The following is a 17,697-nucleotide window of genomic DNA, read 5'->3' on the forward strand; positions in this document are numbered from 1 at the left end:
CAGACTGTTGGAAGACCTGATCATCAAAAACTATGAAGACACTGTTAGTGAGGACCTCCAGAATACTTTTCATTTCTACTTCACAGAGTACTTGTGCATGGATTCAAAGTGGTGTTTAACAAAGTGATTTTTGTACGACTTATCGCTAGATACAATTTATGAATATTTCCCTTTTCCATTTTTGTTGCAGAAGCAACTGTCTATGATGTCAAAAAGTATAGTCTTTAATCTATCGTGAGGAATGATCGTGTAAAGTGTTGAGAATCCATACGTTTTGATGTTCATTTGAGTTTGAAATTTCAAATTTTTTAAAAGGTCTTTACAATTTTTTTTATAATCCATATTTGATTTATACCACTTTTGACATATGTCGTGACACGGTATGTTTAATGCAAGGTGAAGATAACGAACAGTGATCAATCTCATAACTCCTACAAGCAATACAAAATAGATAGTTGGGCAAACACGGACCCCTGGACACACCAGAGGTGGGATCAGGTGCCTAGGAGGAGTAAGCATCCCCTGTTGACCGGTCACACCCGCCGTGAGCCCCATATCCTGATCAGGTAAACGGAGTTATCCGCAGTCAAAATCAGTGTGCCAAGAACGGTTTAACAATCGGTATGAAACATGTCGGACAGAATTTGACCCAATGCGAGGTTGTATTGACGAACTAGATCGTTATAACGACCATAGAATTTAGCGAAATGCTGACTTCAATCGAGACTGTTGAAATCCCTGTACCATCAACTTGTTTGTCAGTAGCTTACCTCGATTTAAAAACTGACTATACCCAGAACAAGCTCTTGCATATCGAATCAGTTGATATATATAAACACCATATGCAGGTGATAATGGAATATTGCTACATAAATATGGGAAGTTGACGATGGAGAAGCTGAAATCATCCCGTTTGTCATACAGTTGAGTTGTCAGTTTGCCGTTAATGTCTACTTTCAATAAAATATCTAAGTATGAAGCAGAAGTACCGCTGTTCATATGTTCGTTAGGAGCAAAGGTCTAGTAGAACATTTAATCTATTTAACAATGCTTCTTTTTGTGAAGTTTAGTAATCCAGTATAGGTGCGTTAATTTATCCAACCCATTGACTGGAAAATCAAATGTGTCTAATATTGAAGTAGGATTTTGAAGAATTTCATCTTTTGAAAGGGCAGTTGGAATATAAGTGCGATTTCCAAATGTGGAATTAATGCTGTCACGTTCGTTTAAAATACACTTGTAATATTAACCTTACAAAGACAAGCTTTATCAGCAGGAACCGAAACGTATTCCTCGTGTAACCTATCTAATTCTTTGATCTCTTCTGGTTTACTAAAGGCAGAAGGATAGATGGTACGTAGTTTTGTTTTCATAGGTCTAATGCTGGATTTTAATATTCCTCTTATGCTTTTAACCAATTCTGACAATGTATCAAGTTCTTCTTTTTCATATTTAGCCCATCGTCTGGCATAATCTTCGACAGAACTCATAATAGAGATGAAGTTCTGTCGCCAATTAAAAGACCGAGGTTCTCTGTATTTAGGACCTTTTACAATAAGTGATTTGAGGTCCTCATTTTCAACTATATCAACATCAACAGCAATGATATGCCCAGTTGGACTATAGTTGAAAGTAGATGAAGAAGAACACGTAGGTAGATTAAGTATAAAATGGTCTATATCTAGGCACTGCAAAGTTTGTCGGAAATTAAAATTAAAAGTTTGGATGGAGTAGTAGAGGTATATTTGTTGGAAATGCAGGGTGTAAACTTGAACTTGAAATATGTTGAAATACAAGACTGAACTTTTTTATGACGAGGAATGTTGCTTGTGTTGACGGCATCTTTACCTTTGTTAGTAAATTTGAGTTTAAGGAACAGGCAGTATGATTCGAAAGGAATATCATCCATAACCCGCGGTGGTTTAAAGGGCCTGTGATGTACAACATCCATAACCATACAGTTCGGTCTATATATTCTGGTGTTGAAAATTCCAAGTATGGGCTAGCTTTGGCTTCTTGAAATAACATATTCAATACTCTCGATGGAATAGGATAAAGTTTTTTGCCAAAATGATGTGGGCCAAATTGTCTGTTGACGTAAGGTAAAAGTGAATCAAGCGTGACGTTGTGTATACTTTGTCTTTTATATGAACGATGTCCATAATTGTTGATATGTAATGCTGGCATTGCTATTTGTGGCCAAGGTACACATGTTCTTAGACACCAAGAAAATAAATAAAAATATAAAAAATACGTCTTTGTGTATTAGGAAAAAGTCCCATCACATTCATGTCATTTCTTTGTGGACTAGTCAAATTCCCTACATTGTATACATTATCATTTCGGGTATTTAAAGTAGGATTGTTTGTATGATGGTAATTTCTTTCTAGAATCTTGACTCTCATTGAGAAGATGGAATGGTAAGGGGACTTAGAATGTTGACAGAGAAGTTGGTTACCACCATCATTTATTTGAAATCTCTGTCTCGATATTCTTTTATTAAGTGAACCCCTAGTTTCCACGACATTAATCCACAGAGGTTACACTAAATATCGTAGAAGATTTACAGGTAAAATTTTCACAGGTTTTGGTACAGCTGACTATTTGATGACTGTATATATGGCAGATATTTAATATCTTGAACGATAATCCGAGGGACACCAACCATTCTGCCCCTCATAGCCTCCACAGAGTGACACCTTTTATACTGGGCGACGTGTCAGCCAGTAATGTATCGTTATTGTTTTTCTTCATGAAAGAACATAATCGAACGACAAGTATCCTCGGGGACAAAATGTCCACCAGCAGAGATACATGCTCGATGGTTAAATGAAAGATGAAGATAACGAACAGTGATCAATCTCATGACTCCTATAAGGAATTCACAATAAAGAGATGGGCAAACACGGACCGCTGGACATAATTAGGTTCTTCCTAGGAGGAGTAAGCATCTCTTGTCGACCGGTCACACCCGCCGTGAGCCATATGTCTTGATCAGGTAAACGATGTAACACATATTCAAAATCAGTGTGCCAAGAACGGTCTAATAATTGGTATGAAACACGTCAGACAGCTTTTATCCCAATTATAAAATGCATTGACAAAGGAGATCATTATAAGAACCATATAATTTGCGAAATGCTGACTTTGAGATGTTGAAATCCTTGTAACATCAACCTGTTTGTCAATGGGAAATATTTACCGTATTCAATTATGTTTTAGTTGCCTCGGCATCGCGAGCATACAACGCCTAGACCATCCTTTTTGCTGCCATGTAACCCAGATATTCCATCAGCCATTCCATCGTTCAATCTTCCAACCCGCTTTGTTTGCCGCCATAATCCATATATATCTCCAGCTGTTACATCCTTCAATTTCCGACTCGCTGTGTTTGCCGCCATAATCCAGATATCCCTCCAGCTGTTCCATTGTTCGAACTTCTAACCCCCTGATTAACTCAGGTGACTTATTGCAATTGGTCTGCGTCAGTCGTCGTACGTTAACAATTGAACATTTTTAATAACTTTTTGATAACTACAATTTCAATTCTTTTCAAATTTGGTATGAAACATCTTTTGGACAATTTGAACATACATTGCAAATTTCAGGACTCTTGTACCTCTGGGTTTTAGGGGGGGGGGGTGCTAAAACATCCAAAGATTTACAAAGTTTCAAAATTCTTTTTTTCTACAACCACACGTGTGTAAGATAAACTAAATGTATAGTGATGTAGAACAAGAAGACCTCTACCACAATCGTAGATTTCATGATCCCCTGGGTGGAGGTTCTGACTCAAGGGTGGGTCCAAACTGGATATTTAGTGTTTATGTGCAAAACATTAAAAAACTTCTTTAATGTTATTGATGCTAAATTGAAATTAGATATTTAGAATGAGCAGATCCCAGGGGTAGGGCTTTGATATCAGGATGGGGCCAAAATGATTAGTTATTGAATATGTTAACAATTAAACATTTACATGTATAACTTCTTGATAACTACCATTCGAATTCTTTTCGAATTTGGTATGAAGGTTCTTAGGGACAGGTGGGACATTGATTTTAAATTTCAGGACCCCTGCATCCCTGGGGGCGAGGCAAAAATTGCAAAATATTTCTAATTTTCAAACTTCTTCTTTTCTACAACCACAGATCTTTAAGGAAAACTAAGTACATAGAGATGTAGAGCAACAAGGCCTCTATACGAAAATTGTTGATTTCATGATTCCTGAGGTAGATGTTCTGACTTCAGAATAGGACCAAACTTGGAACATTTAGTATATATGTATAAAATATTTAAATAACATCTTTTTCGATGCTATTGATACTAAATTGAAACTAAATAGATATTTAGGAGTAGACAGTCCTTTATAAAAAATGTAAATTTCATGATCCTAGGGGTAAGAGTTTAATGGTTCCAGGGTGATGTTAAATTCATTATAGTGATTGTCTTTCTCATTTGAAAGACTTCTTCAAGTTTGCTGGTACAGTAACCTATAAAAGCTATATGCATATTTAGAAAAAAATAGAAAAGGATATACCAAAATTGTGATTTTGCAAACCCAAGATTTTGACTCTAGGACGGATCCAAATTAGTAATGTCGTGTTAATATTACAATGTATTATATCATGTTAAACCTCTCATTAGTATAGGCAGTTTTGAGGGCATTTAAGTTATAAGATTACATCTTTTGTCGTTAGGGTATCTGAAAGGCTGGGAGTCTGGAAACTCTCTGATTTCTACGTTTTTAATCTCTACTGTAGACAATACGAAATCATTACCCAAATTGATGCATGACAACGAACATACATGCATAATCTGTCAGTTATGCAAATACCGAGGATTATTGGTATCGCTGATCATTAACCTGGACTACTAAGTACAGGTCAAAATTTGAAGCTCTTCCACCGGCACCCGTGGGGTTTCTATATTGAAATTTTCTTGAGAGGGACATAAAACAACATGGGACCTCATATCTGAATTACATCATAGCCTTTTGAAGCAAATATCAATGACCAGTGTACGATATCCAGTCGAATCATAATAACCTTGAATTTGGTGAAATGACCTTGACGAGTTTTGACAAGAACAACGCCTAATTGTAGTATGGACTTCCCATAGCCAGGCAGCAGTGACACTGTTGAAATATTTGACATAGATATCGCACGGGGCATATTTGTTTGTTTATTTGGAGTTTAACGAACGTTTCATTCGATATTTTTTGTTTCATATGAGACAGCACCAATGCCAGTGTAGGAAGTCAAATTTAGAACTTTACTTGACACTTAAGGTCATTGAGCAGAGAGTGTACGTCCTTTAACGTGCCGACTCCTACTGTGACACGAGAACTCGGTTTATACGGTCTTACCGCATACACTGATTGGTTTACGATTTGATAAATAGTAAACATGAAACATAAAATATCGAAAGAGGGTCCTTAATTCTCTTATATAAGAGTTTTTATTAAGTTGGCGTGCGAAATTAAACGAGCCAGAAATAATTTATATAGGAGACAAGCGTCATGTCGGGTTTTGACGCCCTGAGATTTGTCAGAGGTGGGGGTCGAAGAACACCCCCTCTTGCTGTGATTTGTCAGGGTTAGGGTCACTAGACAAATCCCGGGGGGGTTAGTTCTGAACCTCCGGTCTCCCCTCTGTATCCGTGCTGTTTTATGCTGTTGCTGAATTTTAGAATTTAGCTTAGTTATTCAGAACAGGAAGTTTCTGTAGAAGCCCTTGGCACCAGTGGTATTTTTAACTGATGCTCAGGTGACCGATACGGCCTGTGGGCCTCTTCTCATATATTCTACGCGTTATTAAGATGTCGTAAAAATTGAAATATACGTATACACATGTAGCTGATAATAAAATGTGTTAGTGAGAAGAAGATGAAGGCATTCAGAACAAAGAACTTAGTTATGGTATATTTTACACACCAACGGAGCACCGTAATGTTCAGTTCATTCCGGATGTAAACAAATGCATCATTTACTAAATGTACTTTGTCATGACATGACACTATTTCACATGAATGCCTTTCATAACCGGGCTAAATTATCATCATTTCACTGTTGATCATCATGGGAGGGTCACCGTCACTACCCGAGGTGTCACTAACCACGGACCGCGTGGTTCTCATCACAGGCGGAAATACGGGTAAGTGTCTGATAAAGTGGACTTCACGAGGAGTTCTGTAAACACCAAGTGATAAGGCGCATCAGAATACATGTGTCGAACCTTTAGGCCTACTTGTGAAGCGCTAACTGTTCTAACGATGAAAAAAAATCTTAAACAAAAATAAAATTAAAAAACCAAGCCAAAAAACCAAAACAAAAAAACCCCCAATAAATATATGGAATACTGCAATGGTCATGTGGTGAATGATGAATGCTTACGTTTTCATATCCGTATCATCCTCGTTCATTCTTATAAGATAAAATCGCCAGCTATTATCATAAGACATCTAAATAAGCAATGCCAGCTATTAAATAGTACAGTTATACCAAAACCAAAAAGTCATACAACTTAGTTTGAAGTTTCTTTTACCGTGATGTCATTTTCTCGCACATAAACAGACAAAATGTCAGATTCGGATGGGAACCAAAGTAGAAAAAAAAATGTAAAGACGGGTATACTAATCCATCACATGTCATTCATTGATTAGTCATTGTGATTGGTCACCGAGAACAATAGTAAATTCTGTTTCAATGAGACCTATGAGAAGCCTCGCCCAATATCAAGTGAAGTAATACGCTGTTATGAGAACGATAGTATATTTGACGCTCAGGAGGTACTTTATCGTGTCAACACCGGATCCCCGTTTTCAAGTACACTTGCTAAAAATAAAAAGAAATGAATGCATGGGTAGATATATTATATATTTTTGGTTTATTCTGGTTGTATTTAGTATAACAACTATGAAATTCATAAAATATTAGGAACTTGTATATTGTCTGCTATGCTAAAATATGATATATTATCCCTCCTAGTATAACCCTATACAAGGATTTTCCACTGTATTTTACATAATTCAGAAATCGTGGAGAAAAATTAAATCCCATGCGGTGAAATTCATTCATTTTCATTACATTAAAACATAATTATAGTATCAATTTTCATCATTTAAAAAAATAGTTTGTTTTTACCAAGTTGCCTGAAGGTCATATCCGAAGGACCCATGAATTTCATTTCTTAGACCGAGGGCTTGGCGAATTTGTATGAAACGTCTTTAAATGTTCGACGCGCCGCCGGAATCGAGAGCCTTCCATTTGCGAAGCGAGCACCCAAACCACTAGACTGCGGCAGAAGGCACGTGAGGAACAAATTCCATTTCTACAATGGATAACGATGATAGTTAGTCAAAATAAAGAAAACGCTGTATGAATTCGATTTTTATGCAAGTTCATGGATAGAGTAAATAATTTCAGTTATTAAAAGACAGACAGACAGCTTTCGTTGTATGGTTTATAAACAAAGCTAGGTTAGTTTTATGAATTCCATGTTTAATGATGACAATAGTAGTATTTGAATGCATACAATATTCACATGTGACAATTCTTTTCTAACTTTCCTAAAACTATCGGTGATTCCAGCACATAATATTCATCACCGATAATCATATATTAGTCGCATAACTGACGTCCACGTCTCAGTGTCAATAGTCAAATAGTACTATGTTGTGTTGTATGTAGTAAAAACATTATTCGATCCTTTAGTGGTTTCCAAAGATACTTTTTAGAAGCAAACCTGACTTAAAAAATCTATAATTGAGACATTTTTTTTTGAATAGCCCGTGTATTTTCAAGTCATAGATAAACAAATAACTCTTCACAGTAGCTTTAACATGTGTATAACAAATAGTTATAAGTGTAATATTCTACGAATTACTATTATTCAGCACAGTAGTTAATAAATCATTCATAATTGGAAAAAACCATGCCAGTACATGATACGTCCGAGTACCGTCCTCGTCCATGCAGTACCCCCCATAAACCATAAACTCCGTGACACATATTACGGTATAGTAGTGACTGTGAAATTATATGAATAGACCAATTCATCCTGCACAGGAATGGTATTTGAAAGTAAACATTTTGAAATACAATTTTGATATTTTACGTTGAAACTTTGAATGCAAACTCTTTCAGGTATTGGATATGAGACCGCTAAATGGATAGCTATGAGGGGAGCAAGAGTAATCATTGCCTGCAGATCAGAGGAACGAGCAACAGCCGTGAGTATCATCAAGAAAAATAATGCAAATAATTCAATTTGTTTGTACGTATCTATGATTCTGTGAAAAATTGAATAACCAATTCAAAATTCGGATAAATCTGCCAAGTCATAAATAGAAAATTGATGCCTCTAAGGAAAACCAAAGCTGCCATGGAATAGACCAATACCCGCAGACATTTCAATGAACTACGATCTTCACATCCTAAAGAAGAAATATCTATAGAATTTAAGAAACTTTCATGCTATTCTTATATTCCAGTGGATGTTTTCTTGAAAGCTAGATTTCTTTTCTTTAAGATGAGAGTCACCTGTTAACGTTAATCTCTCTCTCTCTCTCTCTCTCTCTCTCTCTCTCTCTCCATCCATCCATCCACACACCCATCAATCCATATATCTATCTAGTACACCTTTGAATTTCCAGAGGTGGAAACCGATTTGTTACTTGTGATTTTAAAGCTATACTGTGGAATCATTAGAATTCGTGGTGGCTCAATTTTCGTGGAATTCGTGGGTACTCCTCATCCACGAATTTACATCCTCAACGAATAAAGAATCATAACTACATTCCAGAGTTATCTTTCTTACAAATATATAAATCCACGAAATTACGTAACCACGAACCAGTAACAATTCAGCAATCCACGAAAGTTGGCCCCCACGAATTTAAATGATTCTACAGTATCCTATAATTTGTTGATAAATGAAAACTTAACGAGCTTTGATTAATTGATTTAACGAAGTTACATGTATAGTAAGAAGAATATGATATAGTTAATATGAAATTAACAGGCCATCGAACAGATGCAGGCAGAGTTTAAAGAAGAAAGGTCCAAAGGTACGCCCGGACTTTGTTCTTATGAAACTCTCGCCTTGGAGTTCATGGCTTTAGATCTAGCATCCCTCAAATCTGTGGAAAGCTTTGTAGATGATTTTAAAGCAAAGGAAATTAAACTCCACATCTTGCTTTGCAACGCAGGGATAGCTCTACACGCACAAGGTACGATTTCTTCTATGATGTGAATTTTGACTTCTGAGGATTGTTGTAATTAGAACGAATCAACGACACACAGATGGAATATGACAGCAATATTATAGTCGGTACATATTGCGTTTAAAGCCGTGCAATATATCAATTGCATGTATATTTTTCACATCTTTTGTCTATGTTGACAGTTTGCAAAATTGAATGAAGGCATTTTTACACAATATATTTGACTTAAGCTTCGTAAGCTGGCAAACATCGTAAATTTCCCATATCTATGTAGCAATATTCTATTTTCACCTATATATAGTGTTTATATCTCTCAACTGATTCGATACGCAAGAACTTGTTCTGTTGTGTATTATCAATTTTTATAAATCGAGACAGACTACCGACAAACAAATTGATATTACAGGGGTTTCAGCAGTCTCGTTTAAAGTCAGCATTTCACGAATTCTATGATCGTTATAACGATCTAGTTCGCAATAATAACTTGACAATGGGTCAAATCTTGTCTGCCGCGTTTCATACCAATTGTTAGGCCGTTCTTGGTACACTGATTTTGACTACGTATTACTCCATTTACCTGATCAAGATATAGGGCTCACGGCGGGTGTGACCGGTCGACAGGGAATGCTTACTCCTCTTAGGCACCCGATCCCACCTCTGGTGTGTTCAGAGGTCTGTGTTTGCCCAACTCTTAATTTGGTATTCATTATAGACGTTTTGAGATTGATCACTGTTCGTTATCTTCACCTTCTCATTTCAGAGTACACGGAGGACGGATTTGAGATTATGTTTCAGGTTTGTTTAAAACATTCGGATAAATACTATCCCCTTTTCCCTCTCTCACAAAATAATCAAAGGGTAATTTTGTTTTCTGAAACGATTATCTAGAAGGAAGATACTGCAAAGGAAGTGCAGGGAGAGTTTGTTCTTCAAGGATAATTGGTAGTCTAAGATACACTAGGAACACAATTTAAAAAAATTAAATGAATTCATACAAAGGAAATATGGCAATGTGTGTTTGATTTCTGCCTAGTACTTAGAAGTGACGAGAGGGATTGCATGTTCAAGCCCAGGCCGTACCTTGGCCGCATCCAAATTAAGACGTATAATACTTCATGCTCATTTGCTGATCTCTTGGCATATAAGGAGGAATAACACAGCAGATAAATTTGATATGAAAGGAACATGAAGAATACCTACATAAATATTTTGAAACTGAAAACTTTCAGATTTAATTTACTTAGTTAAAATGCAGTTTTAGTAGCGAATAATCGGTAAAATGATAATACAAAACTCCTACTAGATTTCAACCCATGATCTACAGATCAGTAATGTACACGTAAACCCAGATAGGCAATCCGATTTCAATGGAATACATGTATTGCTTGTATTTATATTTTCATTCCTGTTTGAAAAGGAAGTCATCCATTATGACGAGGCGTTATTCCTCTTTAAAAGAGAATTAGGGGTCTTTCGAACGAGGCATTAAATACCCTCATTACCACGACCCTGAGTTCCATGCATAGTTCTAAATATGTGACACTTCACTACCGCTGGTAACGGCGTCACATGAGTGAACATTTTTCCAAGGGAAGTAAACCAAGAAATAAAGAAACAAAATCCTTATGTTTAGAGGATCTGTCATAAGATGCTTGTGCAGTGTAATATACTATTTTAATAGTTTCTCATCAAGTCACTTACGTGTAGCAATTAATTATTTCATAAAAAAGAGATGATCTCCTATGTTACATATACGACAGTATACTGAGAATGACATCGTTATACAAAAACTAAGTGGTAATTCTGGTTAATATATAGGAGATATTTTGTATACATTCGAATTTCTTCAAGAAATATGTCCTTTGATATTCCTTTGATTTCCATTTTAGGTGAATTATCTTGGTCATTTCCTCTTGGTTGCCAAGCTGTTACCTCTAATGCTGAACTCGGGTGAGGATTGTCGGCTTATCTTTGTTTCCAGTGAAGCACATCGCACTACCAGCTTTGATTTAGATAAAGCACAAGGAAAGCATCATACGAAAGAAAACTTCAAGAGACTCATGTATTATGGAAACTCTAAACTTTATCAGGTATGTATTATGGAAACTCTAAACTTTATCAGGTATGTATTATGGAAACTCTAAACTTTATCAGGTATGTATTATGGAAACTCTAAACTTTATCAGGTATGTAGTATCGAAACACTAAACTTTATCAGGTGATACGTGCAGTATTGCTAATTTGTACATGGACAGAGTAACTTAGATTTTGTTAAATAGAGAATATCGAAGTTTTATGTGCATAATCAAACCAATCTCCAAAGTGACACGACACGTTATCGATAGTAAAGCAGTGTATGGGTGCATTATATAAGATATTCTTGTACCATAATATTGACACCTCCAATGCTTTTGCTTTTGATGTCTTTACAAAGTGTAATGATAGACATTTCCTCATTAATATGCTGTAGTAGTTATGAATAATGCGCGTATGAATCTGGTTAAATATAGTACAATGTACACACTGTACATTTAAAATTAAAGAACAATTATAAAAAGATACTCATTTTTGAAAAAAAAGCATAACGGAATAAACTCTTTACGCTAGAATGTTTTTCACGAAGTGCTAATTAATGAACAAATTTATTGAAACTGGTTTTGTACAAAGATTATGACTACCAATTTCTTGACATGTGCAGTGTAATACTGCATTCATGATTTTCATTGTCATTTAGATCATGCAGATGTACACCCTAAATAGGCGATTACAGACGACAAACGTAACTGTTAACAGTTTACATCCTGGAATTGTTAAAACAGAACTTACAAGAAGTTTTGCGGATTTGCAGGCATGGAAGCTCTTCTTTCAGCTAGCTAGAGTTGTGCGTATGTATGATTTTGAGCTGTATTTTTATTGTTGTTATAAACAGATTACTTATTTGTTTAACAGGAAGCAATACATTTTTGAAAGTGCAAACAATAGATTTAACATGTATTTAAGAAATACATTTCATTTTTGAAAATACATAGGGATATGAACCGCAACACATGCCGATATGCTTTTCATGAAGCGCATTAAAAAGGAAAGTATTGTTTATTTACGATAATCTAATTTAGTACCGACAAGATGTGGACCATTTGTTTGTTATACATTCAAAGTTTTATACTGTGCTTCTGAGGGATGAAAAAAATGACATTTTCTACGGAATTTGTTAATAAGTTATTTTTTATGTAAAATGAAATTTCTGTTTCAGATGACTAACGTTCAAATTAAATACCAGTAGCAATAATGTTAAATACACGTAGATATTTGTATGTTAGAAAATATTACGATACTTGTGTATACATAATCCACAACACTGCGCCTAATAAACCCACACGGCACAACAAAGTATGAACTATGCCAATGTATCAAAGCTGTCTTCATCGAAAAACTACAGGGCAGAAATGAGTACTGAGTTAATCTACCTAGCCAATCAAATGGTAGCGAGTGAAGCTCGCGAAGCGACCCGACGAGCTCGCTCCAATGATTACACACGAGTCACATGATTTGCTCTTCATCAGATGAAAATTGACAAGTCTAGCTTTTGAAAATAGCTTTGGAAATTAGCAATTGACATTTCCATAAGCAAAAAATAAAGTTTTTTAAAGTTGAAGTTCACCTGCGTGTACTTATATGCTGTAAATTCATATGAAGATTATTTGGCATCTTATTATTCCAAGTGGGGAACGAATGTCGATCTCCAGCAACTTGGAAATTAAAATCTGAACAACTAATATTACTGCCCTTTCAGTCCTTGTACGCTCGGCAAAATCATATATCTCGCTCATTGCTCACAACTGCAATATATTCATAAGGAAATGGCAATCATTACCATTTGTAAAGAGATATTGGAAATGTAAATATATTTACACGTACGTAAGGAAGCATAACAAAACTACTGAAGTAAACAACAACAATAAGGGGCTATGGTAAAAATTTTGATACTTTGTTTGATATTATGGAAAAATTCTACTTCTAAATTTTTTTGGTTTTATAATAGTAAATACATCACGTATATAAAATCATTAAGATTTTCTTTAATTTGATATTAATTATCTCGGTAGTGCTACTCTCTGACGTTGATAAGCTTATTCCCTTGCTTATTTATGAGAAATATGTATTCCAGGCTATTTTGAAAATCGTTTTTGTCCCATTTGTCTGTTACATGTATGTTGCATACGAATGTTTTTGCGTCTTATGAACATTCTTTTTAACTGCATCAATCATCAGTGTATTAGCCAATCAAAATACATTTTAGAAAAAAAATAATAATCGCATTAAGATTATTTGATAATTATTTTACAGATTATATATCGAGTGAACAATAATGAATGTAAACAATTGTAATATTCACGTACTGGTGTTGACAGAAATGACCAAAACTCCATTCGAAGGCGCTAAGACATCAATTACAGCAGCTGTAAATCCACAATTCAAAGATACAAGAGATGCATACTTTGCTGACATGAAAATCGGTCAGGCAAACAATCTGGCAAGGTAACTATCAGCGATTTATACGATGTACATGTATAACATTGAATTTTGGGATACTTTTCGTCATTTAGATTTGCTGGATTTTCTCTTTTTATTTGGAATAACAATGAAATTTGTATTTCTTATCAGAAAAATAATCATTGTGTTCTAAATTGCAGGTATACGGATGACAGAATTTGTCTCTGTTGTATTGCGTTTTATTTCAATGTCACATTGTATTTCATGTCAGTTTGATTGTTAAGACGAAGCCTCAATATAACATGTAACATGAACAGGAGTAAAAGGCAGCTGTAGTACCATATATTGCCCCATCCTGCAATCGAGAAATTCATAGTGATTATGAATTATATACACGTACATGTAGTAATATGGTGCATCGATGTCTCCTTTTCTGTTTCTGACACACATCGCACTTAAATTTGTTGTGTATCTTCTTTGTGGGTCAGTCTAAATTATGTTTCAATTTTGATCCATTTTGTCCTCTCTTGCAGAAGTTTTGCCCCGTTATTTGAAATTCAATGTGATACGGAGGGTACATGATTTTTCTGTTTAACTCCCCTTTGTAAGTGATGACTTTCTTATCTTACAGCGTAACTGTAGGGGTATTAAAGATGTGTATGTTAGAAAGATTTTGAGGTTTACCATTTGTTTTGTTGAGAAAACTGCAGGTTGTTGAACTCAGTCAATTTTGAAGAAATATCACAAAGTGAGTAAATGGTTTGTCCATTGAACTCCTCTCACAGTTTTCAAGCTAAGGTCTATGTAATCGACTTGAATGCATGTGTATTAAACAAAAATGTTTCCGAATGATTTACTATTTTCTTTGATGTTTGAAAATAATACAGTTTGTTGAACATTGTCAATTTGAAAAAAAAAGATTCGTACTTAAATATTTTATTGAAAATAGATATTAACGGCAAATTTACAACTCAACTGTATGACGAACGGGATGATTTGAGCTTCTCCATCGTCAACGTTCCATATTTAAGTAAAAATATTCCATTATCACCTGCAGATGGTGTTTATATCTTAACTGATTCGATACACAAGAGCTTGTTCTGAGTATGATCAGTGTTTGAATCGAGACAGGCTACTGACAAACAAGTTGATGTTACAGGGGTTTGAACAGTCTCGTTTAAAATCAGCATTTCGCAAATTCTGTAGTCGTTATAATGATCTAATTTGCCAATAAACCTATCATCGGGTCAAATGCCGTCTGGCGTGTTTCATGCTGATTATGAGGTCATTCCTGGCACACTGATTTTTTACTATGTAGCGCTCCGATCAATACATAGGACTCGCGGCGGGTGTGACTGGTCAACAGGGGATGCTTACTCATCCTAGTCACCTGATCCCACCTCTGGTATGTTCAGGGGTCCGTGTTTGCCCAACTGTTTCTATTTTGTATTCCTTATAGGAACTATGAGATTGATCACTGTTCTTTATTTTCACCTTTCATTTACACTCAGAGATTTTGGTTTGTTCATTTACATCCTATTTAAGCTGAACGATGCAAAAGAAAGCATGTCGGAATTTGATGATGGTTGATACATATACTACCTTTAAAAGTTCTACCACCCATGGTTCAAGAAAAAAAAAAACCTGCACAGCATAAGCTTGTGATGGGCGTATTATATACAATAATGTAGCTTTTGCGGTATGGTTGTTTTTGCATGTGGTGATAGATGGGACTCTTATATTAATGTGGTCACTATCTTGGAAGTAGGCGTAGTTTACACATTTGCAATATTTTTGTAATGGTAGAACAGATTATGACGTCATAATACACATCTAATATGTGTATAATGTCATTATCAGAAACATGTAGTAGAAATATACCTATTTGATCATCCATGGATCCTTTACTGATAAGTATTGATTGTGAAGTCATTGACAATTTATAGAGCGAATTGTACTATTCATGAACCCTATCCCTTTTGTTAGGAGTGATATTGATTGTTAAATACCTTAAAAATAGTTTAGTTTTCTCCGTATGTGATGCTAGTTTCAGTCATTAATAATAAATATTTCATTTGATTAGCAGAGGAATGAAAATGGATATTTGAAATTTCAGAGATCAGGAGAAACAAGAGGCTCTCTGGAGATACTCTGTAGATTGCCTGAAGGATTTTATAAAGACGGAGGACATGAAGTACTTAGAGGAACTTTAAGTTTGTCAAGCAGTTTGTATTCTGTACTGAATTATCTGACCATATGTGACATGCATTATAATAAATGTATTTTTACCAGTTAAATCACCGTATTTCGGACGAGCATTTGTATTTGCAAACAATCGCCTTTTCTTCTCTCAGGAGATTACGAGAATCTACCAAATTGATTACAAGTTTAAAGTCATATAAACATTCGAATGTTTTGCGCACAAACATGATGGTTGGGGCCTTTGTAGAATGAGTACTTATCTGTCACCCTTTCTCTACCGTACCGGTCAATTTGACCGGTGGAGCATAAAAATAAGACTATGCAAAAGGAGTGCCTCTAAATCTTTGAAACTACGGTATTATGATACATGATCTATGTATCATATGTTTGCGAATTTTCTCTGTTATGTAACTATGTAGAAATCAATTGATCAAGTAATACGAGCCATTAAATTTAAAAAGCATTTAAAGTGAAAGATGTTTTTGTCTAAATATGACGCAACGTTTTGTCGCAAGGCCATTTCCCCCCTCTATATATATTTTTTAAAAAATTCCCTATGAATGCATTATTTTTTTTAAAATATATATATTTGAAAAGCATATATTCCCTGTTTTCCAAATACATAAGAATTATTTTAATGCCTTGCATTGTTATAAGAAAATAGTAATTTTTTGCACATGTACATTTTCTTGGAGATAGGGACAAGTAAATACAGCCTGTAAAAGTAGAGGCAAGTTCCTTTTTCATGGGCTCTTGTTCGTGTTATAACTCTAGGTAGTTTTTATGTTATGATAAAATGAAATTGGGACATGCTGTGCGGGTTTCTTTAAAACTAGCGACAAAATCTCGTCGCTGAAACCGACACAATAAAGTATTGAAAACTATGTGTGTTGGCCTCTATAGGTATATTAAATGATTTTTGATACACTACAACAATATACACACATATATGAAATAATCAGCCTGGTATTCTCTGCTTTTAAAAAAAAATCATAAAACACATATTGAGAATGTTACATTGGTAGAGTAAATTGAAAATAAAGTAAAATACTTCAAATTCAGATATAAACTTTATGTAATATTGTTTTTGGAATAGTAATCTTTTTTTTATTTGCCAAGGAAAGAAACAAATATATACATATATACTTTTTTCGTGCTCCAGATTCGGGGTTTTCTGAGTGTGCAGGTGCAACGCGTGTTTGCGTTTCACAGGGAACGCTCACAGTATTTTCAACGCATATATACACCCTTCACTTTTGAAAAAGATCTGACATTGCCCTGGATCTCCTGTTGCAGAATAAAGAGTTGGTCAAACAAGAACCCTTGGATATACCAGAGGTGAGATCAGGTGCCCAGGAGGAATAAGCTTCCCCCTTGTTTCCATTGTTAACTAATTTTCACTGATTTTGTAAACCATCGTCATTTATGCTTATAGCATTATATTTCTATGCAGATAGATATTTCATTCAATTTTAGTTTTTCCCCAAATTCTAAAACAGACGCGTGGGGGACTATCTACCACATAACCATACTTAGGTCGAATGTTGTCTGTCTTGTTTCCTACCAATTGTTAGACCGTTCTTTACATGCTCTTTGACTAAGGGTTACTCTTGTAATCAAGACATGATATCCACAGTGGGTGTGACCAGTCAATAGGGAATGCGTACCCCTTCTAGACGTTTCCTTGTTAGCGTCTGTATTTAAACACTGTCACATAAACACAAAATATTTTAAGACAACTATTTTGTACAGATGAAGTCGAACGTCACTATTGGATAA

General features: G+C 35.2%; 1 protein-coding gene across 2 annotated transcripts; it reads left to right on the forward strand.

The window, feature by feature from the left end:
- Positions 1-5,788: 5,788 nt before the first annotated feature.
- LOC130046435 (WW domain-containing oxidoreductase-like) lies at positions 5,789-16,013 on the forward strand. 2 transcript variants are annotated; one of them, XR_008801192.1, is made up of 8 exons: positions 5,789-6,152; positions 8,144-8,229; positions 9,021-9,228; positions 9,983-10,017; positions 11,112-11,312; positions 11,957-12,107; positions 13,570-13,761; positions 15,833-15,855. XR_008801192.1 is itself a non-coding variant. In XM_056158792.1 (8 exons), exons 1-8 carry the CDS (start codon positions 6,077-6,079, stop codon positions 15,927-15,929), a joined length of 981 nt encoding a protein of 326 aa, XP_056014767.1. In that variant the 5' UTR covers positions 5,789-6,076; the 3' UTR covers positions 15,930-16,013. The 2 variants fall into 2 exon arrangements, 1 of the variants encoding a protein (XP_056014767.1); XM_056158792.1 differs by having other exon boundaries at positions 13,635-13,761; positions 15,833-16,013.
- The last annotated feature ends 1,684 nt before the right edge of the window (positions 16,014-17,697 follow it).

The sequence above is a fragment of the Ostrea edulis genome, chromosome 3 (assembly GCF_947568905.1).
Source record: "Ostrea edulis chromosome 3, xbOstEdul1.1, whole genome shotgun sequence".
NCBI classification, from domain to species: domain Eukaryota; kingdom Metazoa; phylum Mollusca; class Bivalvia; order Ostreida; family Ostreidae; genus Ostrea; species Ostrea edulis.

Bases quoted from the DNA above. Each gene is read 5' to 3' on its own strand.
- LOC130046435 (XM_056158792.1), top strand. From the start codon at position 6,077: ATGGGAGGGTCACCGTCACTACCCGAGGTGTCACTAACCACGGACCGC. The intron at 8,230-9,020 runs GTGAGTATCATC...TGAAATTAACAG, and splicing joins CAGAGGAACGAGCAACAGCC to GCCATCGAACAGATGCAGGC. The intron at 12,108-13,634 runs GTATGTATGATT...TGGTGTTGACAG, and splicing joins TCAGCTAGCTAGAGTTGTGC to AAATGACCAAAACTCCATTC.